General features: G+C 42.0%; 2 protein-coding genes across 7 annotated transcripts; one reads left to right on the plus strand and one right to left on the minus strand.

The window, feature by feature from the left end:
- Positions 1 to 244: 244 nt before the first annotated feature.
- Positions 245 to 19,759, minus strand: dcaf6 (ddb1 and cul4 associated factor 6). Of its 6 annotated transcripts, none has more exons than XM_068328689.1 (21): positions 19,392 to 19,759; positions 15,069 to 15,130; positions 13,710 to 13,802; positions 13,066 to 13,251; positions 12,862 to 12,975; positions 12,174 to 12,309; positions 11,109 to 11,320; positions 9,996 to 10,089; positions 9,027 to 9,146; positions 7,949 to 8,293; positions 7,443 to 7,616; positions 5,848 to 5,907; positions 4,375 to 4,573; positions 3,811 to 3,914; positions 3,320 to 3,614; positions 3,191 to 3,232; positions 2,027 to 2,165; positions 1,644 to 1,800; positions 1,467 to 1,555; positions 484 to 589; positions 245 to 356 (listed from the first exon to the last, which is right to left on the minus strand). In XM_068328689.1, exons 1-21 carry the CDS (start codon positions 19,486 to 19,488, stop codon positions 298 to 300), a joined length of 2,883 nt encoding a protein of 960 aa, XP_068184790.1. In that variant the 5' UTR covers positions 19,489 to 19,759; the 3' UTR covers positions 245 to 297. The 6 variants fall into 6 exon arrangements, with proteins under 6 accessions (XP_068184790.1, XP_068184789.1, XP_068184793.1 ...); XM_068328688.1 differs by having other exon boundaries at positions 3,320 to 3,632; XM_068328692.1 differs by lacking the exon at positions 7,443 to 7,616 and having other exon boundaries at positions 3,320 to 3,632.
- A 1,643-nt stretch (positions 19,760 to 21,402) lies between these two features.
- Positions 21,403 to 25,827, plus strand: mpc2b (mitochondrial pyruvate carrier 2b). The gene is made up of 5 exons (XM_068329820.1): positions 21,403 to 21,794; positions 23,385 to 23,425; positions 23,715 to 23,799; positions 24,212 to 24,323; positions 25,074 to 25,827. Exons 1-5 carry the CDS (start codon positions 21,701 to 21,703, stop codon positions 25,120 to 25,122), a joined length of 381 nt encoding a protein of 126 aa, XP_068185921.1. The 5' UTR covers positions 21,403 to 21,700; the 3' UTR covers positions 25,123 to 25,827.
- The last annotated feature ends 1 nt before the right edge of the window (position 25,828 follows it).

A 25,828-nucleotide genomic window follows, 5' to 3' on the forward strand; every position in this document is an offset into this window, starting at 1 on the left:
CCTAACAAAATAATATTGCACTTTACATTCTTGCACACCAGCCACCGTTAATCTCACACCTAATATAATGTTTATATGCTGACGTCTTTTCCTTTTGCATTCATACAGATGTAGTTTATCCCCATACAGAAACATCAGTAAGAAAGTCATTTTAAAAAACACGGGGAGGGGCGGTACAAATTACACTAATCTCATAAAGGAAGTATTCTACACTGTACTTGTACAAATTTCGGGTGTTTTCAAGTGCTGTACAGCAAAAAACAAATAGTGTTTTCTTTCAAATAAAAAGCCAGCAGGCTACTGCTCGTCCTCATTTTCCTGTCCTGAACCTTCGGAGCGATCGCCTTCTAGTCGATCTGCAAGAAAGGAAATGCTGAAGATATTAAAGGAAAATAAGGAAGCTCAAAACAGAAGTTCTGAGAAACGCTTAGTAGATACAAACAAACAACTGACATGATGAAATGTGAGTTTATAGGCATGTACCTGATCTGATGTGATTTAGGGAGGCCAACATTCGGAGCATGAAAGAGGCCGGGACCGTGATTGTGTTCCTGGTTTCCTCTAGCATCAGCTCATTCCGAGTTATTACCTGGAGGGAGAAGAAAGAGTGAAGGACAGAATCTGATAAATAACAGAAAGACACGGGTGTTGGGAAAAACGTTCTTTCATGAAAGGTGTAGCAACAAACCCACTGCTGGTCTGACTCTGCGTCTCCATAATATATGATCAACATTTGCAAAAAGACTGAATGATCTCATCGTCCAGTAGAGCTCTAAATTCTCTTTCCGCTCATTGAACATTTAAATGAAGTTTGACATTTAGGAAATGGTCACCTGACATCACAAACAAGACATTAATATGCTCACTAACAAACACAGTCTACGGTTTGTTTAACGTGGTTAAAAAAAACACACGGATGAAGACGGTGGAGAAAATATTTTAGTTTTGTTCTTCCTTCCTAGATAAACACAATCGGCGTACATTAAACTTCTCGTTGGATTAGTGAACTGATGTACAGTAATCCCTCGCTTATTCGCCCTTCAAGATGCGCGGCTTCACTACATCGCAGATTTTTAATAGGTAGTCACATGATCCTGTACGCGCATGCTATTTGTTGACAGCATCTGGAAGTGCGCTGCTTTCCGAGATTCACGGGACGCAGCGCACTTCCATGTATTAAAGAAACACTTGTTTTCAGTACAAAAGTATTTTAAACAGTCGATAAGAGTGTGGAAAAAGGAAATACCGATAGAAGGTGGTTTAATATCAGTATGGGGAGGGTTCATAAACGTTTAAATTACCGTAAATAATAAAAGTTTGTCGCTATATCGCAGAATTTTGTTTCTGGAACACATTAACCGTGAGTAACGAGGGATCGCTGTGTGATGGTTTGCCATGTGATCGTTTTTATCTGAATCATCATTAAACTAATGAGTCAGTCTCATGTCACTGATCTCTAGTTATACCTCATTAGCAAGAACTCTGTTGAACGATGGCGACTCCTCCAGCGGGGACCAGATCTTAATATCATAGTCTATCCCTGAAGAAGCCAGAACTGAAACAGAGCAGAACAGGAGTGTGAGGTTAACGCTGTGACGTCATCTCAGAGCGGAGAAGTCTTCTACGGCGGGACCGGGACTCACTGGGGTCGTACGGGTGCGGCTGCAGGCAGTTGACCACGTGGTTGTCGGCTTCCAGCAGCATGAGGTGCTCTGCGGTGTGTCTGTCCCAGATGAAGATGTGTCCGCAGTCCGATCCGCTCATCACGAAGTTGTTCCCCCAAAAACACGACTCCTTTATCTGGAGGTCAGATAATAAACATCACTTGAAGCTTGACCTCTTGTATGAAACTCAAACTGAACTCTGGACAAACTTTCTCATTTTTTTCCCAACGTTACGCTTCACTAAGCTAAACTACAGCAAAATAAGCTGCATCCCAGCATTAACGTCATACACATAGATGTGAGAAAGCTAACAGCTACATCTCCTTTAGATGCTGCACTAACATCATGTAAACAGTATTTACCATCGTCCTGGAGTTACGGTGGCCCTTGTAAACCATTTTGACCGACGGTCTCCTGATGTTCTGGGTTTCGCTCTCCTCCATTTCCCTTCTCTCCTTTCTCCTGCGAAACAGCTCCTGGATTCGAGCGGCTGCTGAACGTCTGAAACATAAGACAACCAATACAAATAAATACATAAGACGTTCAAAACTTTTTAGAATTGGTTCACAAACTACATGCGTACAACGTTGAGTTAAAAGTTTTGTCCTGGGACAAACAATTCGACCCATAACAAGCTGTGAAAACAGCCAAATGATATCTGAATTAAAGCCTTAATATCGTCATACACACACACACACACAAACACACACACACACACACACACACACACCAACAACATCCATTAACTGTAGTGGTGGCAATAAATAAAGCACACACACTGGTTACTGAGGCAACCTAGCTGAATTACATAAGTTTTTCAAAGAGGTCCTCCTGAGATCATCAAATATGATACATGTCAAATGATCTGCTTCATCACATACTGGTGATACTGGTGTGGAAGACTTCATTCTACCTTCAAAATTATGTATTCAGAAGAAAATCAAAACGCGTTGAAGTCTTTTCCTGCAGACAAAAACACTCATGTTTGATGTCATGTGAGGAAAATGACCGGTTCCTGTGACTCGACGAACCCGCTGTGATATAAAATCTATCTGTTGTTTTATCACTGGACCGCTGCTGCGACATCCGTCGTGCTAATCCTTTATTTAGAATAAACCAAACGTCTTCATTGTCACAAAAACTGTTGGGAGATGAAATTACATTTTTACACTTGACATTTATTTTTCTTTTCTTGAAGGAAAATGTGGATCTTGGAGATCTGAATTCTAGTTGAAGCTAAAACTGGATTGACATGTAAGAATCTGATGTCCCCGGTCATCATGCTCACACTCTTTGTTCATTCTTTACTTCTCTTACTCCAAACCACCAAAATGCTCCCCTTTGGGCTGCGACCCTCACCATACATGGGATCCGTGCTCACATGCACATCACTCATGATGCTAATTAGCTGTGTGTGAATTAGTTTGATTGTAAGTTGAAAGATCTAGATGAGACAAAACCTGTTAAGTTCATTCTACACACACATGGTGACGTTGCTCTGCTGCATGTTACACAAGAGACGTTACCTGATCATCCTATCTCCTACCGCAGATCCTCTGGAGTTAAATCTATATTTGTAACATAACAGTTAACAACATGTTGCACAACAGCTGGATCTTAATAATCTGCATTCACACCCCCGCTGACCGTCTCACCTCTGACCTGCCCCTCTGAACCTCGTCGGTGGGATGAGGATGGGGTCGTCATCGCTGTCGTCGGACTCCTGGTGGCTCCTGGTGGGCTGACTCTGGCCCTCCGACCCTTCCTCCGCTGCAGACCCCGCCCTCCTGCAGCCTGCTGTCGCTTCCTCCGGCTGAGTCCTCTCTGATGGCGCGGGAGCCACGGGGCCCCCCTCGAACGAGCCCTCCATCGGGGTCGGAAGGGAGGAACTGCTGGAGCAGGAGGCATCGCACGGCTGCACAGCGGAGGCTTCAGAGAGGCTCTGCTGCCCTGAGGGGTCAGAGGGCGCTGAGAGGAAACGCTTAGTGAGACGTATTCGACAGGAAGGTTTCAAAACTCATCGAGGTGTCAGTCTGTATCCAAGTATTGTCTAGACATAGAACCAGCTTCCACACAAGGAATGCTTTTTTTTTTTTTTTGGACACTAGTGCCAATTTATTGTTTAAATCTTATTTGAAGTTTTCACCTTGCGCAGACACTGACGTCTGCATCGACAGCCCCTCCCTGCTCTGCGCCGCCTCAGACACTTTGGGACCTCCGCTGCCCAGAGAGCTGGACGTGTTGCTGCTCCTGTTGAGGAAAAGGAAGAAGCTGATCATCAGTATCCATAACATTCACAACAGAAATTCTTCCATCCCATGACTACTTTCTCAAAGGGGCCGCTCCGACCGCTAACACAGAATACGTTACACCTAAACTGAAACTCCCAAGCTAGCAAAATGAACAAAAAGCAAACATTGATACGGTTTTAAGAGGAAGCTGTTAATAAAGTTGATACACATTGGATTGACATTCATGATTATATTTTTAAAACAGTTTTTATGCTGGTCGTATCGATTTATTTTGTTGTTTTTATCCACCACATCTTATAAGGCCGGTCCGCGACAATATTGTCTGGGGAAAGCATCTAACATCATCTGATTTCCTGTTTGATATGATCTTGATTTGATTCTGTGATAACTGAGGGAATTCATCTTGCTGCTCAAACTTTTTTTTTTTTTTCTCTCAGTATGCTGGAGTGGTCGCTCACCACTCGTCCGTGAAGTCCAGCTTAATGGTGCTGTTGGTCGTTCCCTCTGAGCTGTAGTGCAGGCTGAGCACCGGCTCTGCTGTACTGGGCCGACTGGTGGAGGTGGAGGCGATGGAGGAGGTGGAGGCGGTGGGAGCGCTGCTGCTGACCGCTGCAGGAACACGTGCACCAGGAGGTGAACCTGCAGCCTCTGCTGCTCCTGAGGGAGGAGAGAAAGGAACATAAGCAGAGAAGGAGGACGTTCACGTGACAAAAACGACCTCCGATCAGTCCGATAACAGATTTATCTGAGAGTTTTCTGATGTTGTTGACTAACAGCTGAGATGTAAACATGCAGCAGACGCTACAGAGCAGACAAACAGTAGATAAACGTGTCGACTAGCACCAGCCACGGCAACACAACAGAAACACAGCAGGACACTGGAAACAGCAGTCAGAACGCGCCTCAGTCCGATCACACGGTTAGGGACACTTTGGCCGTCTAGATGATGAGGTATTCAGGTGCAGTCAGGAAATATAAGGACACTCAGTGACAAGTAAACACACTTTTTTCATAAGGCTACAGCTACAATCACAGATCAACTCATTTTTATCCTACCGATAAGAAAAATAACAACTATTCAGAAAATACGCTAAGAGAATTTATCTGGTTTAAAATGCCAGAAATAATATTGCTGCTGCCTTTCAGGAGCGTACAGGTTCATTAGCAGAAATATTAGCTTATTTAAGTATCGATATATTCAGTTATCCATCAACTGTGTAAAATTAGCAATAGCTCTTTACACTAGATAATAATACACATGTGTGTCACATGACGTAAGAACGTTAGTATGAGCTGATGCTGGAGGGAAGTTACTGATTCTATGAATTAAATGAAACGTTTGGGTTCAGGATGGTTGGAGGAACGTTACAGAAATAAAAGACAGAATACTGGAGAGATTAATGAGAACCTGAGGAAGAATACAGTATTTTCTACACTATAAGATGCACGTAAAGCTTTTAATCTTCTCAAAAACCAAACAGACCATTCATTGAATGTGTGCCTTACAATCCAGTCCTTCTTATAGTGCGGAAAATATTGTATACAAAACATCCATGTTTTTATTTCTGTTGTTTGTTCATGTCTTTTGTGATATTTTTGGGGAGCTAATATTTTAAGGACAAGTAAAAGCTGCCTCGAGGAGTCTCAGCTGCACCATTCATACTGAACCAGGATGAATGAGTTGATTTGCAGATGATAAAACGTGTCTTGATGAAGGTCCGTGACACCAAACACACCTGATGGGTCGTTCTTAAACTATTAACTCAATTCTGTGAGTCGGACAGAACTAATCTGTCTACCTGATGGAAATGAAAAGCCTGACAACAATGGAGGACGATACGTGGCATAGGGGGGTGACTATGCGTTTATGAGGGAGGGTGGGGAGGACACACAGAGTGGCAGGGTGGGGGGATTGGGGGGGGGGAACGCACCCTGCTGTTCATCGAGAGTCATGGATCCCAGCTGTTTGTTTACCACAGATGAGGGGGAATCTGGAACACAAATGAGACCGACTAGACATCGGACACAGAGGTCAAACCTGAGGGTTCACACAATCAAGGCACACGAGGGTTAAAAACGTCCACGCCGTCATTAAAACACGCGCACACACACACACACACACACACACACACACACACACACACAGCAAAACGTGGATCAGAGTTTAGTAAAAGACTTGATTAGTTCACATGGCTTCAAGTTCCTCACAAGAACCAGTTTGATTAAGTCAAGTCACATTTTGATGTTTTTTGAAATCTGTGCAGTGTGTATTCAGCCTAAATTCCACCAATAAAATTTCATGTAACAAAGCAATGGTAAAAATTAATACTATTGTGTTTTATGGAGCTGCTGCAGTGACCACAGGTCAAACAATCCACTGCTTCTTAACCGGTGCAACCGGTAAATGGTTTATTTCTGATGAGCTTATTCTAAAACCAAACAACAGAAACTCAGTAATCATTAACTAATAATTGATCAATTAAAGCTCACATGCTCCTTCACTCATCAGTGCAGCCTGATTTTACACATTCCCAAATACAAAAAGCTATCCCTATTCTACTAAAATATTGTTTGATAACTGATCATTAAAATATTTAAAAGAAACATTTTTACATTTCTAATCCTTCTAAAATAAAATTTAAATTGTCACACGGTTGCAGCAGAGGAAGGTCAAATGCATTCAGAGTGATTGAAGTCATTTCCGTCTTCTTTACATAAATAATGACCAACAATTTTTAGCTGGAAAAAATAGAACACCATTCCAACAAAGCTCTACTCAAGGAGTGAATGAGTAGCGATCAGGACGTCCTCCTGATGTCAGGTCAGTCTATTAAAAAGGTATTTTTATATGAAGAAAAAAACACATTACCACATACAAAACAATCACTGGAACACTAGTATTATCAAGTTCAACAATAATTTCAGAAAAACTTCCTTTCACTTCACATTTTGGAGCAAATTTGCATTTTGCCATTTTTAATTCTAGCGTAGATTAGAAAAGAAGAGATGAATCCACTCTGATAATGAAGCTGAGCCACGATGAAGGGCAGAGATGGTCTCTAAAGTGGATCTGTGGCTCTGCTTGAGTTACTGGGGGGTCATGTCACCCACGTCTGAAGACGGGATCTAGTAATGATTCTGAATAATCAGACTGAATCAGGTTAGAATCAACTGATCAAACCCGGGTTTCCGTGACGACGCCACAGCAGAGCATCATACGTGCTGGTGCCACTCCAACAGGGAGGTTTGATGTGAAAACTCAAGCATCAAGCGCAGCGATGGAGTGAAAGCATTAGTGATGTCACACACGGTGCCAGTTCATAAGCACAAGGTGCATTATGGGAAATGGAAAGAGGATAAATGTGGGATTAGTGGTCAGTTCGGACAGGAACGGGTTCCTCTGGAATCTCGCTGCTCATACAGGCACGTCTGCCGTTCCTACATAGAGGGGAAAGGTGCGATGGCGAGGGGAGGGGGGCCCAGGCGACAGCCCATGTGGAGGAGGAGGTGCTACGGGGAGGGTAACCTGGAGGGGCTCGTGTCACTGCAGCCGCCCCGGCAGCAGCAGCAGCAGCTCTCTCAGGGGCTGCAGGGGAAGAAGGGGACGCTCGCGGCCCCCGTCCTGGTGGGTCGGCCAGCCGCAGTAACCTCTGCAAACGCCTACACACTAAACTTATGGGCAGCCGATGAGGACCATACTCTAACAGAGAGGCAGAGGAAGAGAGGGACAGTGAATGTAACATTAGAAGAATGGAGGGGGGGGGGCAAGAGGACAGGAAGGGGAGGAGCAGAGTAAAGGAAGAGAAGGACAACAGCATGCTGAGTGACGTGAGGCTGCTGCCTGAGTGGAGAGGCTCCAACACACACACACACACACACACACACACACACACTCTCTCTCTCACACACACACACACACACACACACACACACACACACACACACACACACACACACACACACACACTGCGCTACCTGCTGTAAAGAGGAGTGAGGTGTAAAATCTCTGGGGGTGTGTGTTTTAACCCAAACCTGAAAGTGCAGGTTCGGACGTGGGTGTGGGAGTGGATGTGGAGGTCCCGGTCGTATCGGCTTGACTCCTCTGCTCCGAGTCGGGCGAGGAGGTGAGGGGGGAGGCGGAAGGTGCTGAACTCTCCACGGACGAGGAGCTGGAGGGAGGGGGTGCTGTGACTGTGGACGATGAGGCCGAGGAGGAGGAATTGGATTTAGGCATGGGCTCGGCGTCGGCTGCAGGACCGGCAGACGCCTCTGGAGCTTCTGCCCCACCAGGTCTCTCAGGGGCGCCGGACTCCTGGCTGGAGCCTCCCGCGGGGGCAGGAGGAACGTTCAGCGCCCCCTCTGGACGGGCAGCTGTTCCTGAAACAAGGAAATGAACAGATCTTTAAAATTCTTCAGGACTGAACTGACAAAGATTGAAAAGATTAAAGATTAAAAAAACTTGCAGTTAGCGCTAAAACATTTGTCTGAAAACATGCAAAAGTCTTAACAGACAAAAACTGTGATGAGAAATAAAACTGTACCATTAATTACACCACTCTATAATTACTTTTAAAAGTTTATAAAATACAGTACAGTATAATTATTCAGAGCAAAACCTGAAAAAATCTGTTCACGTGTTCACTCTTTGCTAGATTTAGTCCTGATTTATTATTATATTTTTAATTGTATAAATAAATGCTTGCTGTGATTCTCTCCACATGTTGTTGTAAAATAATATACACACAAAATGACACACAGACAAAAATAAATTCTTATCAAAACCATCTAAATAAATAATGAAAAGATGAACTATTAAGAACAGCACATTTCAGAAAATAAAGATGAATCCATGCAAATACACACATTCTGTTTTAACCTGTGTGGAGGATAATATGGATCTGGATCACACTAAACACTGCTGTGTAAATATGTTGTTTTTAAATCAGAATTTGTTGTTTTATAGTTTTCAATCGAAGAAATAAAAGGATTAAGATTCTCTATCCTTCAAATGCAAACAAACATGGTGGAAGTAATGATATTAGATCAACAGGATTATTCCTCGAACAGGTACATGTCGGCTGACTGTTGGACGGTCTGGTTGCCCCCTCACCTCTGGGTCGGGTCTGAGGTCGAGTTCCTCTGCTGCCCTGAGCCTCGCTGGCCTCCTCGAACCAGCGGGACAACATGTCCGACATCCTCTGCATCAGAGAGACGTTCGGGCTCTGCTCTCCTGCAGGAGATAAGGAATATTATTGGGCCTTAAACGTTACACAACCTCCAGCTGGTCACACACAAAACTGATGTTTTTTCAACAATTCACCCAGTGATGACAAAGGAAGAAGGAGTCTGTTAATCTTAGAGTTTCCTTATTTCTTTTTTTTTCAATTTCCATGAAGTTATGAAAATCCATGTTACATGTGGGGACAGTAGTTATGAACTTTGAAAAGATTGTTAAACACATGCGTCCTGTCCCACACGTCCCTGTCCATCTAATCTCTGATCTAATGAAGGTTTATAACACTTTAAAACCTCAGCTCATTGTTTCAGACTCAACTCAGCTTTAACCAGAGGCTTCAGTGTGATGTCCAGAAGCAAATCAGGGGGCCACAAACAGCTTTAATCTGATCTCAAAGGGGCCAGACCAATAAACTCATAGGAAAATTACATAGAGGTGACAATAAGTCCACTTTTTTTTCTTTGTATTAAATTTTATAATTTAGTTATAAAAAATGTAATTATAAAAATCTGGGGCTGGATTGCAGGCCCTGGGGTCCCCGTTTTTTTTTAAACTAGATTAGATTCAACTTTATTACATCCCAGGAAGCAGTGATGTATTGGAATTGTCAGTGTTCGTGTGTCCGTCTGTCCGTTTGTCCACCAAATATTTTCACAACCGTTGCAGATAGAAAGAAAAAAACAAAAAGCACATGACTCGGGCAGCAAAGGGGATGAAAATGAGATGATATTGAAATAGTTTCAAGGAAACAAGTGAATTTTCAGGACGGGAGCTTGAACCCGAGTCTTTGAGCAGGAACGTGTCGGCTGCAGCGCCGACTGGTTTTGTCTGACTGATCCTTACCGTCTCTCTCCCTCTCGCTCTCGGGACGAGCTCGAGGTCCGGTGTCGGACCAGTCGCCCCGCAAACGGAGGCGCTTCACCGGTGGCTGTCTCAGCTGTGTGAACAAACACACACAAACACACACACACACATTATAAATAGCTCTGCCGATGCAGGGTCCTCTCTAAAGAAAACCCCCCACCCTTAAACTTGACAGGTTGCCATCACTCTCCAGCCCCTGCAGGGCAAAAACACTGATAAAGGTTCTTATCAACGTCTTTATTGAGGAAATACTTTCTTATCTGTGAGCTGGAGGTGATGTTGAAAGAGATTCTTCTTGTGCACGGAATAAATGAGGCTACAGGAAGGGGAAAAGGTGAGAGGGGTACTGATCCTCTGCTCGACCCCCCCCCCCACCTCAGTCTGAACTATTTTGGACGATGGAGGGGAAACTGCCTGCGTCTGTCGCTTTATTTGGAAAGGAATGTGTGTTGTGGTCGCATTTCGACGCAGCTGAACTCATCATGGGGCTTTGAGACTTGGGCGCTGGGATCCAGTACATTCAGACACCAGAGCTCCCAGTAAACACGTCTGTTTGTCTCAGGTCAGACTCTGATGGGCGGTCATTTATCTGTGCGCCACGCTTCATGTCCATCGACGGATGAATTAATCTGTTCTTCAGGGTCATTTGATGCTGAAGATTAAGAGATGTAACTGTTGAAAAGTTGTTATCAACACCTCCGGACTTAATCTGGATGAATGGCTTAGCTGATCCGGAAAAAAGTAATTCAGTAGTAATTTAATACTTAACTTCAGCTGAAAAAAATATAAAATGCCAATGTTTTTCTGCTTCAAGTGGATTTGTTGTTTTTCTCCATTTAAAATCGTTTTAGCATGAGGGTGTATTTCTTTAATGGGGTCAAATCAGATATTTTAATACATCACTTTTCAGAGGTTGAAGAACCTTTCTGTTTGTTCCTCATCAGGTCACATGTGTCAAGTGTCCACTGACCCCGCTTCAAGATCAAAAGGTCACAGAAAGTACTGTAATGAAATTCTGACAAGCCTCAGCTGTATGTATGCTAACACACGCTAAGTGAGGGCTACGCGTGTCCGGTCGTCCTCCGCGCTCACCTCCTCCCTCCTCTCCTCGGACGCTCCCTTCAGCTCCCGGGCCTGGTCGTCTTTGGGATCAAACAGGTAGATGTAATCGGAGGAGTAGCTGACCAGCACCTCCTGACCGTCCTCGCTGTAGCACAGAGACGTCACGCGGCACGACTTGTTGGACAGGTGATCGGGAACGAACCTCACGCACATGCCTGTCGTCCCCCGGCCCATGTAGTTACCTGAGGAGGAACAGGAGTGACTGATAGTTGAACCGTCAGCACCACATGCAGTAAACATCTACAGTATAAGACAAACTTCAGGAAGCAAATTGTGGAATTGTTTCCATTAAGTGTGAAAGTTATCTGCCTGCAAATTTAATGTCATTTTCACATATATTTCTGCTTAATACCGCAATTCTGGTTTGTATTTCACATCACAGCTCTGGGACCGAGAATGTAGATTTCACAACCACAGCTCTCAGATATTTGTACAGACTTCCTGTGTGTCACAGCACTGATTTCAAAATGCTGCTACCTAATCTGTTTTGCATTTGCCATATTAAAACTACTGTACTTACTTACGTTTCATCTAATCCAAATTCACATGCACCCACAAACTGGATTTGTTTTGATGAAAATTTCACAAAAATATTTTAAAAGGTTTTAAACTGAGAAAAAGGAGAGATTAATGAGATATAAAACACAGATATCTGGATGAGTCTGGATGGGGATGAATGAATAATTAACAGATGGACGAGAACAGGGAGAAGTTCTATTCCCATTCCACTGTCTTAAATGTGTTTGCTTGTCTTAAATTAAGTATTAAAAATCCAGTTCCTTCTACTGTTACCCTCTGAGTAAATAAGCATTTTTGTTTATCTTAATGAAAACAAACTTTTTGTCCACAACACTCAGAAGAGTATAAAATAATACTAAGACGACGCAGCTGCAGCAGATCCTGCTTCACTACCTCCATCTGTCATTTGAACTCATTAAGAATCATTTCAAGGGAAATTACTGCTTCTTGATTCTCAATCTCTATGCAGAAATATATGTGGACAGTCACATGACTGACGGCTGCAGGACGGTTTACCTGTGGCTCTGGTGCCCAGCATGCGCCGGTCGTAGATGCGAACAGAGCTGTCAGAGCAGCCCACAGCCAGGTAGTACGGCATCAGGGGGGAGATGGATATAGAAGTGGCGGCTCGCCGGCAGTTTATCAGGATGTCCTGAAATCAGAGGTAAGGTTTAAAACATGGTGAGCTCCACTCTAAAGCCAGCTCTGTCTGTTTTGAGATCGATCAGGATGAAACATCAACCATCGCGCCGGCCTGATGGTTACAATCATACGGCTGACCGGTCACTGAGACGTTTTTTAATGAAGAGGGAGAGGAAACGGAGGCAGTAAAAACTACCATAACTGTTTTAAGGTCACAGCTGATCTCATGCATGAAATATTAATACACAGAATTCTGAATTACAGACTGAAAGCTGCATGAAGAAAGTGAAACAAATGTAGAGAACACACACTAAATACTAAACCTACTCAAATCAATACTACTAATAATACTTGATGTTTTTTTTAATATATGTTTTAATATATGCATTATAATGTGCTGTACATGACAGCAGTAACCTGATACAAACAGGTTTCATAAATCCACATCATTTAGAAAATGATGCTGATGATTTAACCAGCAAACACATCCGAGACCCGTCCCAGCCGGCAGTCTAACATCAATCATCAACCGATAGGAGGATCAATACGACCGTCACCGTACATCTTTGCAGTCTTCTTTAGTGCAGCTCGTCTTCGTGCGAAGGTCGAACCATCGAACCGTGCCGTCCTCCCCGCAGGACAGAAAGGTGTAGGGGTCGTTTGGTACTGTCATAATCTGAGAGACAACAACAGGTATGAGATTAGGACGCAGGATTTGAGAGACGATCCTCGGTTTTATCCGTGGGACGCTTCTCCAGCTCCTCACCTCGTACGCCGTCCCGTAGTGGCAGGTGAACTGACACTGCCGGTTGTACTCAGGACTCTTCTCGGTGTGTGTGTAGAAGATGATGCCGTCTCCGGAGCAGGAGATGATCTCCTGGCCGTTGGTGTGAGGCATGAACTTTGCACTGAAGATATTCGCCCGATGACCTGAACGTATGGACTTCTTGACCTGAGAGGAGAAAACCGGAGTTCACACGATGCTGAATGGAAGACACCATGAACATTAACCCCCAAACTAAATCCTACATAAAAAGCACAACATTTTTCATATCTACTCCAAAAATCTGTCACTTCCTTTACGGACACAAGCCACACCCATACATCCGCTGTCATGGAAACATGAGCAGTTTATATGTTAGAGATCATGGCCCTGCTTTTTGCTGACAGCTTTTTCTAAATACCAGTAATAATAATAATACAGATTGAACATCTCTGTTAAATGAAAAAAAAATATTTTTTTTTAACTAAAAAAACTTTTTAAAAAAAATCCTACCAAGAAACATGCAAAATGTTGAAAATTTTGGTTCCTGCCGTTGTTGTAATTCCAGGCATAGAGGCAGGTATTTTAAGAGGAAGTGAACGCAGAGGTTGTTTGATTGATTGATCGTCCGATTGATCAGAACTTACCTTTTTGTTGTACGGGTTGCTGATGACCAAAAACGTGTCGTCTGAGCCGGACAGGATGTATTCACCCGTGTCATTCCAGGATATCGTGTTGACCTGCGGACGGACAAGATAATTTTAAATTAGTGCTGTAAGTAGGAATTTATTTATTGATTTGTAAATGGAAAAAGATCAACAATTAATTATTTTAACAAACAAATTATGTAAAATTAAGTAAAAACAGCGTGGAACGTTTTCTCCTGAGGTTCTTAACCAGAGAATGAATCATCAGTTGTTAGAGTAGAGGTCTGGACCCAAAGCAGGGGCCGCTCGCGCTCCTAGAGACGCTCATTAGTTCAGAGAAACCTCTAATCTGTGCTTTCATGTGAAACAGTTCACAGGTTCATCAGTTCAGGCCTCTGTTTACATCAGACCAAACAAATGGAGCTATTCACAACAACGAGTCACAGGCAACAAACTAAAACACACAATCCACAGATTAAATGGCAATAAAACTAATCTGTAGGCACGACCTCTGTTTACATACATCGGGATCAAAACTTATCCAAAGCCCTGAAGAAAGGAGCCTTTTAATGAGATATCAAGATAAGACTGTTTTTAAGGTCAGGACGTCAGAAGACTATAGATTTGATCACTACTTCCAAATACTTCCTGTTCTCACTAATTGTGTGACGTGACTCCAATCCAGTGGAGTAAACTCGTCTAAGCATAAGGTCTATATTTTTATTTATTGTTTATATGCGACTGTTTAGATCAGTGGTATCTTTATTAATCTATTACTACACAGTGATATTAGCATTAAAAAGTCCACTAATGTGACCTCTTCCTGCAGAACATGAGCGTGTTTATTTGTGTCTTATGATGCAAGAACCTGGATATAACTATATGTTTATTTTATTCAACCCTTCTGAAAATAAATATTCCTCGCATCTCTTCTGTTATTTGGATCCGCTCCTGAATCTAAAGTTCTCTCCCTCAGCTCAGTCGCTGCCCTCGCAAAAAACTTTCATGGAACTCGGGTCAGCAGTTTTTCTGCAATCCTGTTAAAAGTCAAACAAAGTCAATTATTTTCTCATCGAGACAATGCCAGAAGTTAAAGCCAGTCTCTCTGGGGACTAGTTAGCGGTAGTTAACGTGGTCCAACGTGGTGTGTTGGACAGAACGGCAGCCAGGACATATGACGTTCGTGTCAGCGTCAGGTTTCTCTGAGGCGTCGAACACCTGACCTGTAGTCAGAGACCTGATCTCAGTCTGGTGTCCACTGACCCACAAAAACCTGGTGTGAAGAGTTTTTTTTTTTGAGGAAGACGACAAATTCCTTTCAGATACAAACTCAACGAAGAAAAAACACGCAGAACTCACACAGCCATCGTGTACGTTCAGAGTCCCTTCAAGTTTCAGCCTCTGGACGAACTCTCTCCTCCCTGAGAAAGAACGAAAGAAGACAGTTAGAAAGGAATGTCATCCTTCCGTCCGTCCATCCATCCATCCATCCATCCATCCAGCCACTCCGCTTCACTCCAGTTAAGTGAATCAAGGCTTTCTTGATTGGTCTAAATCAGGCATTGGCCGAGTACTTGGCCCACCAAACTTCTTTAAAATATATAATAAATTTGATGAAATAAATGCATTTGTACAACAATTTTTATAATCAACCTTTCATATACTGTATATGCTGTGCTGTCTGTTGAAGGCAAAAACATTTCATATAATGGTTTTTACAGTCATTTCCACTGGTACAAATAAACATCTATCCATCTGCTCCTCAGCTGACCCGCCTGTCAGATTTAGGGACTCTGTGTGGTCCACCAGTCAAAACGTTTGCCCACCCCTGGACTAAATTTCTCAGCGAACGTCTGCGTTCAGTGTTTCTGTCTGATGTATTATTAATACAGAGGAACTTCCTGTTGCTTTGGCTCCAGCCAGCAGATGAGAAAAAAAAGAGAGGGATGTTCTGCTGTAAGATGAGAGGATGCTGTAAGCAATCAGACACTTTATGAAGCCCAGCAGCGAACGCTAACACACCAGTCTTCAATCTGCTTTCTGCTGCATCATCAGATGCTGACAGAGAATTTCTGTGAAGCGCTTGAGAGATTTAAAACACAATAAAATCTAACCAGATCCACAGGGGGGTGGGGGGTGGATCTGAATGAGCATCTCCAACCCAACTGAGAAGAAAGAGAATATTTTAACCTCTGTTATTCCTGCTCATAATAAATTAGATATCTGTGGGAGATATTCATCACGCCTGAGGTGTGACCTGCTGCCATTAAAGAATGTGAGTGAAACGCTGATGAAACGCCTCAGCGTGAGCTGAAAACCAGCTTCAATTATTCATTTAAAAAAGAAAGGGAAGGAAAAACAGGGAGAAAATGAAATAATAATTAACCTTCAACTTTGTGTTTGCTGTTGACGAAGCACAATTAGAGATGGAGGAGCTGAAAAAAAAAAAAAACAACCCAAATCAACTCCAAGAAGGAACTCTGGAAACAATCACCACTGGTTACCTTTGTTTGGAAACTAATATAAATAATTTTTCTGGTTTGTTAAATGACTTCAATAGTTAAATTAATTTCATTGATTCAGTATTTTCTAAATGTAAAAACAGCACATGAGAAACTTGCAATACTTATGAGCATCATAATTCCATCTTTTTTCCAACATGATTTTCCATCGCAAAGATTTTTATTTGTTTGCAAAAAAAAATGTGTGTGACTTATTTGTCTTCTATAAGATTATTTCTTTTTGTAGTTTCATGTTGTTGGTCGGAGTTTAAGAAAAAGTTGTGTTAACTTTTTTGTACACTGGTACCTCTACTTACGAATGTCTCTACATACGAAATAACTTTAGAGTTATGAAAGGTAAAAATACAGTATATTCTTATAGCTGCTCTGCCATTGGCTATTACCTAGCATCCTGGCATCCCATTGGCTAAGAGGGACCTCCTCTTGTTCTGTGTTCTGATAGTTTTAAGTACGTAAATACAGTATATTAACTTTTAGAGTATTCACTATGGACCCTAAGAAAGTGATGGAGAAAAGAGGAAAAGAAAAGACAAAGAAAAGAGGTTTTTTTTACGTACAAAGCAAGAGATAATAGAAAAGCGTGAGAAAGGGATGCGTTTGGTTGATCTAGCCAAAGAATATGGCCGTAATGCATCTACAATCGCCACGTTATTAAAACAAAAGGAAGTTTAAGGAGTTTAACGCATCGAGTGGGTGGTTGGAGAAGTTCAAAAGGAGGACTGGAATTCACTCTGTTGTTCAGCATCATGAGATAGGAAGAGCATGAACCAAAGAGGGCAAAAAACAATGAGGACAGCAAGTAAGAGGTTAATGACCATCATTTTTATCTTTACTGTTTGTTTTTTACATTAAGCACAGCTCTCATTTATTGTGTAATAATCTAATTGTAACATGTATTTGTTACATGTTTTGATGCATTTTTATGCTTTATAAAACATTTATGTCTGAATATTGGGGGACTTGAAAAGGATTGGGGCATTTGCATGGAAAGCGCGTCTCTACTTAAGAAATTTTCTACTTACGAAATGGGGGGTGGAATTCGGGGGGCTGAGAGCTTTTCAGTAATTTATAACCGATTTAGAGAGAATTATTAAGGAATACAAAATACATCAACTTAAAATAAGCCAACACATTGAATGATTATTTAACTGACTATTTAGAAAATACATTCAGTCCATTTTTCTTTTTTGCTTCCTTTGTTTTCATCAGAGGAATTCTGAGAAGTCTACATTTCTCTTCAGTTCAAGAATTGTTTTTTAGCTAGAATTTATATTCATATTTGCACCATTTACAGTTCACAATTAGTACATCTAGTTTGAAAACTTCCTCTTCTTTGTTCTGAAGAATTCTGCGTCGCCTTCCTCTTTACTTCTTTCTGGTGTGTTTGCTGTGAGTTTATGAAGTGAAATGCTACGAGCATTCTCATTGGTCCAAAGCTTCTCATGCTCATCCAGTCATCAATTTGCTAACATATGCACTGAAGTTATTTAATTTTCTGTTGTACGCAGAAAAATTGCAAAATTGAGTTTGACAAGATAATATTCAATGACAATAAAAATAAAGTATCTACCCCTTCCAAAGGTTCCTTAGACTACACAAAAAGTTTGGTTAACTTCCCAGGAAATGTTTCTCTGGGCATTCAGAACACTATTTAAGCCACAGACTCCCTTTCTGAAGCTAAATATAACTTGACCCACACATCATCACATGCAACCTCCACCCATACACAATGAAAGCTGCAGCCATATCTCAGCCAAGCTAAATTCAGCCCTGACTAACCCTCTGTGGCACCTGCCCCGTCTCTCTACGGGCCTCTAAATCTTCCTTCAACCACCGTCATGTGCCGACGGTTTGACAGGCCGCACTGCAGCCGTTCTAAAGTAGTGATGTCCTCTGTTCAAACCACACTGGTCCCTCACTACCAGCACCAACAAAGATCACCTCCGTCCCAGCAGCCCACGAATGAGGACGACCACCTAAAGAATGTTTGGATCAGTGAGCGGTACAGGTTCAGTAACACTTACCAAAAATGACAAGGGGGATCAGGAATATGACGGGAATATTAAAAAAATGAAATTTAAATTAGGATCAAATATATACTGTGAACCTTGTTTTATTACAACACACTCTAATGTAATTATATTCTGTTAAATAGAGTATTTACTCAATATTTCTTACTTAATTCTAGGCTTCTCCTCTGAGGATTTTACCATTTAAGTGTTGACATTTCCTTATTTTGCGACACTGAATTGTGTCGTAACGTCAGAGGTTTATTTTCTGAAACCAATATTCTTACTCTATGTAACTGTTCACTCTGTGGACATTATCATTTCTGGCAGATCGGTCCTAAAGGTTAATTCTGTATAAATACAGAAGAGTTGGTTCATGTTTGACTGGGTTCTTTTAAAATGTTTTGAATCTGAAAACACTTTTTTTTTTAGAGGAATAAGCCACCATCCATTCATTCAACTAACACCAAACCCCGTCCTTACAACACGACATGAACTTTAGGGAGAAAATGACATCTGAAAGAATGTCACAAATCAACATCCAGGTTTTGGAGGCGGGGCGGTCCACCACGCAGGGATGCCCGAACAGTGAATGCTCTCCATTACACATTAATGCATCTGTTGCATGCATTATGTAGCCTACGGAACAAAAACCCAGCATCACGATCGATATATCTTCCTGCTGAACCACAGAAAAACGTTCTGAACGGCACCTATTTTCTGGAAAAACATGCCATCACAGCTCCTGAATCACCCCAGATCTGAACAGCATGGAAGAAGGTTGTACCGATCCATGAGGAGGAGGATTACTGCTGGAATCAATGCTGCTGGAGGACACACTATCACTGACTGCAAAATGTCTTTTAGCCCAGTTGTGTCATCTAAAGATTTATTTATGGGACTTCCTGGTTGATGCAGTTTTGTTCAGTTCATTTGTTTTTCGTTGATAATTAAAGCAGTTACTGACATAAAATGCCCAAACAAAGCAGCAGGTAGGACTAATGTGCATTCTCAAATTCCTTCAGTGCACATCTCATGTAAACACAAGCAGCAGCGCGTCAGGTGAGGACTGTCGTCTCGATCAGATGCCTCTGAAGTGAATTTATTATGCTGGTTCCAGCGCTAGCAGCACAGAGTTACTGTGTTCTTACCTAAATAGTTGGTCCTGATGGTGTAAGGGTCGTTGTATCCAATTAGGCGTTTATTTACATCCCAAACCAGGTTTCCAGAGCAGGACATTGTGACCATATGTGGATCTCACTTAACAATAACATTGAAACTCCGCTGCTCCTCTCTGATTAATGTCGCCTGGTGTTTTCTCGCCGCCTCGGTTCTGACATCGACACCAGTCCCCGTGTCGGGACAGCTCTGCCGTTAACTCCGTCCGACGCTCAGCGTTCGCATTGCCTGAGGTGAGAGACTGGCTCCAGTCCTGTCTGCGCCGCCCGACGGGGGTCCGGGACTAATTCCCTGCTGTCCGGGCTGCTATCTGCGCTGCTAGCCTAGCCTGGCTTGTTTCTTCTAGCGGACAGCTGAGTCCAAGTCTCGCGATAAACTACGTGGTTTGACAGAATGGGAAGGGACGCTCGTTTTACTGACTTGGGCAGCTCGGATGGATTGTATCCGGTAAATAGGGGTTTTTTATTATATATTTATGTAGTTGTGGATTGTTTTATCTGTCTGTCTGTCTGTCTGAAAACTGTGCTACTTGAAACAGTAAACAAGGCAGTCAGAGACTGCAACATCCCGCGACTTACTCTGACCTCCTTCCAGGGAAGTCTGGGTACCTTGAAAGTAGTACCTGACAAGTGCATAGCTTTGACCGTTCAGGGTATTTCAGGGTAGCATAGACCAAAGCCCTAGCTTTGATCTATGGTCTTACTCACACTGGCCTTCTCCTTTGTTTTTCTATCTTATCCAGTTCCTGAGGGTATAAAAGTTGAAATTTGACCTTGACCTAGTTTTCTCAAGGTCAAGATCGCCTGAGTAATGTGCTTTTTGTTTCATCTTTCTATCTGCAACGTTTGCGAAGATATTTGGTGGACGAACGATCGAACACTGACAATTACAATACATCATCGCTTTGAAGCGGGATGTAATAAACTGAGAGAATCTTTTGACTTTTAGCTCAACAAACAGCACTCTAAATATGAAATAGTTACAAATATTAGCTTTAATTTATACCAAACCGGTTTGACATCTGCTGAGTTGAGGCCACAGGGACCACATGGTGACATCATTATTATTTTTTAAAATTTTATATACATACATAATTTCCCAGAGAGGGAAATTAATAACACACTCTAGTAATCCGTCAACCGCATGCATATATATTAGTGTGTACAGGCTGACACCTCCCACTGTCAGCTCACACTTCAGGTGGTTGGGCGGGAATCAAACCACCAATTTTGTGATCATAGGACAACCCGCTCTACCGATGAGCCATTGCCGGCTCGTCTTCATGATGACATAAAGACGTTCATTTTGAAAGTGAAAGTGTTTCACTAAGTGTTCTTGTGGAGGCTGAGGAGGTTTGGCACGTTGACGAAAATCCACAACAGCTTCTACAGCTGCATGGTCACGTCAACCCTGACCAACTGCATCACCCTGGGTCACGGCAGCACCACAAGCGTGGGCCGCAGACGCCTGCAGAGTGCGGTAAGGGTCACCAGAACCCCCTTGACCTCTCTGCAGAGCATCTACAGCAGAAGAGTCAAGAAAAGGGCAGTCTATCATCAGGGACCCCAGCCACTCCAAAGTCCATCATCAGGGACACCAGCCAGATAGATAGATGGACGGATGGATGGATGGATGGATTGACGGACGCACAGACAGTCAGACATTTACTTTAGTAAACCCGAAGGAAATTCAGTATATCATCTGCTCACGATAAATATATAAATACACATAACAGTAGCATGACACAGACAAAAAGACATTACATAATTACATATAATATGTAAATGTATACATATATACATCTGCACGTTGTTTCTTTAACAATTCCGGTTCTTTCTGTACACATGACAACAAACGCTTTGAATCCTTTGAAAATTCACTCCAACCCAAACTCAAATTTGTCTCCACCCAGTTGTGATACTCCGAGCATAGCTTGAAACACACCCATCTAACCCAATCACATCGCAGAACCGTTAGCCCCGCCCTTCTCATGGTAGGTTGCGTCGGACAGAATGTCACCCCTCGAGTCGGTCAAACTGTAGGGAATGACAAACTAGCATAGTTAGCATACTCCTTGTACTCACTGGGAAGGTCGACAGGCGGACAGCAGCATAACCCCCTGTCGTTTTATTTAACTCTATGTTTGTTGAGAAAAAGTGTTCAGACAAACGAAAACATTCGTTTTTTAAAATTCTTTTTGCATTTTCAGCGAGCTCTTTGGCTAGCTAACAGTGACCGAGACAGCTAACAGTGTCATCATTCCATCGGAACATCAACAGTCATGGCTGGGCTCCGAGCCTCCTATCACAGGGTTCTGGACAAGATTGAGCTGCTACTGCCGGCCAAACTGAGACCCGCGTACAATCACCCAGCAGGTAACGACGAGTTTATCATCCAGCTTCTTGTTCTGCCGGCCGGGTTGTGGATGGGTTCACCGGTGTGGGCGCTTTTCCAGGTGTCGTGTGAGCTGAAGTTGATGCACCGACAGACAATAAACAGGAGCCCTCTGCTATTCTGGTTATGTTGAAGTCATTGTTGGTTTAAATGTGAATCTGTTGCCCCTGGAGACCCTAATCTGCCACAGCATTCTGCTCAGGTTTATGCCAAGGACTGTGTTAATAAGTCTGGATTTTAGAGGAGTTCAAAGGTATTGTCATAAAAATCTAGTCACCCCTTAACAAACATATTGTTACACTATTGTCATTCTATTCACTTGTGGAAGTGAAAAAAAAGTATTATTTAAAAGAAGGAAATCCAATGTTGATGCGTTCAAGATGTCATGTTTATAAGATAAAGAAACAAATGCGTACCTAACATTCACTTAACTTGGTCAAGATTGTCAGAAGGAGCTGTGGGACATTCTTCTATTATTATACTGTAGTTATCATCTATAGTATCCAAGTACATCAAAGTAATTTCTACATGAACATCAAGGTCAGATTCATTATAATAGCAGCTGTGCAACAACTCATACCTTCGTCAAGGAGTGTTTTGTCAACCAGTCTGTAAATGAGGGCCGGATAATTCTACATGAAACGCCTCTTTGTCTCATGAACTTCAGTAATGGTACTTTGTGCATTATACTGTAATATTTTTTGGATCTGGTAGTACTGGTTAAACTGTGTTTATGCTGGTCTCCTATCTACAGCTGTTGCAGATTCTCACTTCTAATTGACGCTAATGGTATCTTAGATTACAGTAAATGCATCATCAAGGTCACCAAAAGCATGCTGGTCTTTGCTTTGTCTGTTTAACGCGACTGGATCACTGACTATGCATGAACGGGTGTCGACAAAAGCAAAGTCCTCCAATCGATTACATTTCAACCCTTAGGAACGCTTGCTCCAGACCAGAAACACGGGCTGCTCAGGTGGAGGGAGGCACCTGATTCTCTGATAGATAGATTCTCAAGGCTAAGCTTCTGGTTTGATTTGATCATTAAAGAGTTTGCAAAAGTTACCAGAAGACATTTCTGAAATCACAGAAAAACTTTAAAAACAAAAAAATTTTTTTTAAAAAAAAGTATATTGTGTAATATGTGCTATAACATGTGCATGACAAAGTCCATGTTCCTCAGGGTGGTACATGTTTGTTGATGTTCACTGATTGTATGTTTTTGTCATATTATTTACTGAGGAGTTTGAAAGGACATTAGGGTGTCACCAAAAAATAAAAAAAAACATAAAACTGGAATCTTAATAAAGTGTGCCGAGCTGAAATTGAAGTTCAGATTCACTCTTTTGTATATATTCCTTATTGCTGGTGTTTTTTGTATTACAGCAGCTATAACATAGCTATAACCCTAAAACTGGATTTAATCCTTTCTTCTTCTTTTTTAAAAAAAAATCCCTGCAGGCAGATCGATAGCCTAAAAGAAAAAAACTGTGAAATAATCCCATTTAAATAAATCTCCATGGTCACAACATTATAGCAAATTTCATGTGTTAATTTCTGTCTGTTTTTAGGTCCAAAAACAGTTTTTTTCTGGGCTCCTGTGTTCAAATGGGTGAGTGCATTTCCACATGTTTAATATGTGTATTTACATGAAGCTGGGCACCTTTTTAAAATTAAATTGACGCGCAAACCCCTTGTTACATGTAGCTGGTGGTCAGATTGAAAGAACTCTTTTTATGTTATTTACTTTTCAAAAGCCTGAAAGGGTAAAATTATCCAGAAATTAACAGATTAAAAAAGTCAAAAGCGATCAACATGGAGAAGCTTTGCTGAACCGTCTTTGTGTGAAGTCTCAGTGTGTTAGTTAGGTGTCCTCACGCATCACGTCTGTCCCTCTGCAGGGTCTGGTTATGGCTGGATTGGCTGATATGACCCGACCAGCAGAGAAACTCAGCACCTCTCAGTCTGCAGTGCTGACAGCCACAGGTGAGGAACGCTTCAGTGTTTTCACAGGAAGAGAGCGTTGATTGTTTTATCAGTTTTTATTTAATTCTCTGCTATAAATTTTAACATACATTTCAAAGCTGTGGATGATGTAATGATGTACAGTATTAGCTTTTGCAATGTTTCCTCAAACAAATCTTATCTGGTGACCCTGTGATGAACTGGCGACTTGTCCAGGGTGTACCCTGCCTCCCAGCTGTAGTCAGCTCCAGCGTAAACCATGGATTCGGAGAAGCAGATGAAGACAAAAGCGATTACCGATTGTGTCGTCTTCATGAAAATGAATGAAGTCTTGCCTGTTCCTCTTTTGCCAAATCATAAGAGTTCTCACCAACAACATCCGGGTCACCGGCTGTGTGTGACCCTTTCTCTGACCGTCTTCTTTCTCCTTCAGGCTTAATCTGGTCTCGGTACTCCTTGGTCATAATCCCGAAAAACTGGAATCTGTTTTGTGTCAACTTCTTCCTTGGTTGTGCAGGAGGCAACCAGCTCTACAGGATCTGGAGGTTCGTCCTTTATTTACTGTACAACCAACAAACGACCAGCAGCAACCAGGGAGCTGTCGTCGTTTGTGGTACAATCAGGGCTGTGATCTGTGGGAGTCATTGTTAAATGTGTATTATTTAGTCATTGATTACAGTAATGATCAGGTTTCAATGATGGGAGCTGATATCGTTGTTGTGGTTAATGGGTGATGTGGTTGTTTTTTGACTGTTTGCCTTTATGTCAATTCTGACATCAGAATTGATTTGTAGACCAGGGAGAGTAACGACTACTTATGACTGAGAAAGACGAGACGTCATCAGGGTAGAAAATAAAATGAAATGTCAGTCATCTTGAGATTACCACCGCTATATCCGCCGCAGAGGGTCTTTTTAAAATGTAGATTGAATTATTTGTTAAGTATATTTCAAAAATGTTTTCATCTGATGGCACGGTTTTTATTATCTAGTATTCTTGTGCGTCCGTTCAGGGGTGTTTCCCACAACAAATCCTCTGAGCTCCCAGCCCCACGTAGACCTGGGATTGGTCCCAGTGAGCTCTGACAGTCTCCCCCCACACCGACTGTATTAAGAGGCATTTCAATACACCAACTGTTTTAATCCTGACTCAGATAAAATACTCTCCAGGGATTTTAAACCATAGTTGTCCTGTTTTGGCCAAGTTTGTGTTTTTTGTCCTTTTCATGGGAAGGTTTGGAAAAAGTTCCCAACATGAGATACTTCCTGATTTGTGTCCTTTCTGTCTCTTAACAGATACAACCAGGCTTTGAAGGCTCAGGGTAAAATACCTGCAGAGCCCTGAGCGTTTTGCTGTTGCCGCCACTCCAGTGCAGCAGTCAGAAAGGAATAGGACACACTGGGCACAAGCCTACCATCATCATCATCTTGTATTTTCTCCATAACATTCATGCCATACCTGTTAGTTCCACTACATTAATCCTGTTGGAAGTGTCAACTTGTTTTAAATTTTCTCGGGGTGTAAACGAACAAGAGAATGCTGTTTTTTAAATGTAGTCAACACAAACTTGAGATTTGTTGCTATCGACACACAACTACTTGTCGAAAGTTATCGTGTTTTACATTTCAGTTTTAATGCTTTACATCTCATGCGCCAGCTGTGCTGTTAACTTCTAACACCATCAGGTGTAGCATTCAGTACCTCATGCCAGAATTCCAAAAAAGAAATGTACACATGTTAAACAAGGTTTAAGGAAAGTTTCCAAATTAAAATGTACTTTTCTGTCTTCTTTATAATTTGGTTGTGGTAGCATTTTTACCTCACTTAAATATTATGTAATAATTTCCTTCCATATTCATGGCTTTGTTTTGTGGAAGAAAATAATATATGAGCATTTGATTAATAAAACTTAATCAGTTATCAAACCTGTGTAGATTGATTGTTTTATCAAAGATCACATCTTTCACCTGTACAGCTACCAAACTATTTTATCAAGTATGGAACAACAGCAGCTTGTGTTCCCACTGTACTTACTAAAAATTAAAAACCT

This window comes from Antennarius striatus, chromosome 12 (genome assembly GCF_040054535.1).
Source record: "Antennarius striatus isolate MH-2024 chromosome 12, ASM4005453v1, whole genome shotgun sequence".
NCBI classification, from domain to species: Eukaryota; Metazoa; Chordata; class Actinopteri; order Lophiiformes; family Antennariidae; genus Antennarius; species Antennarius striatus.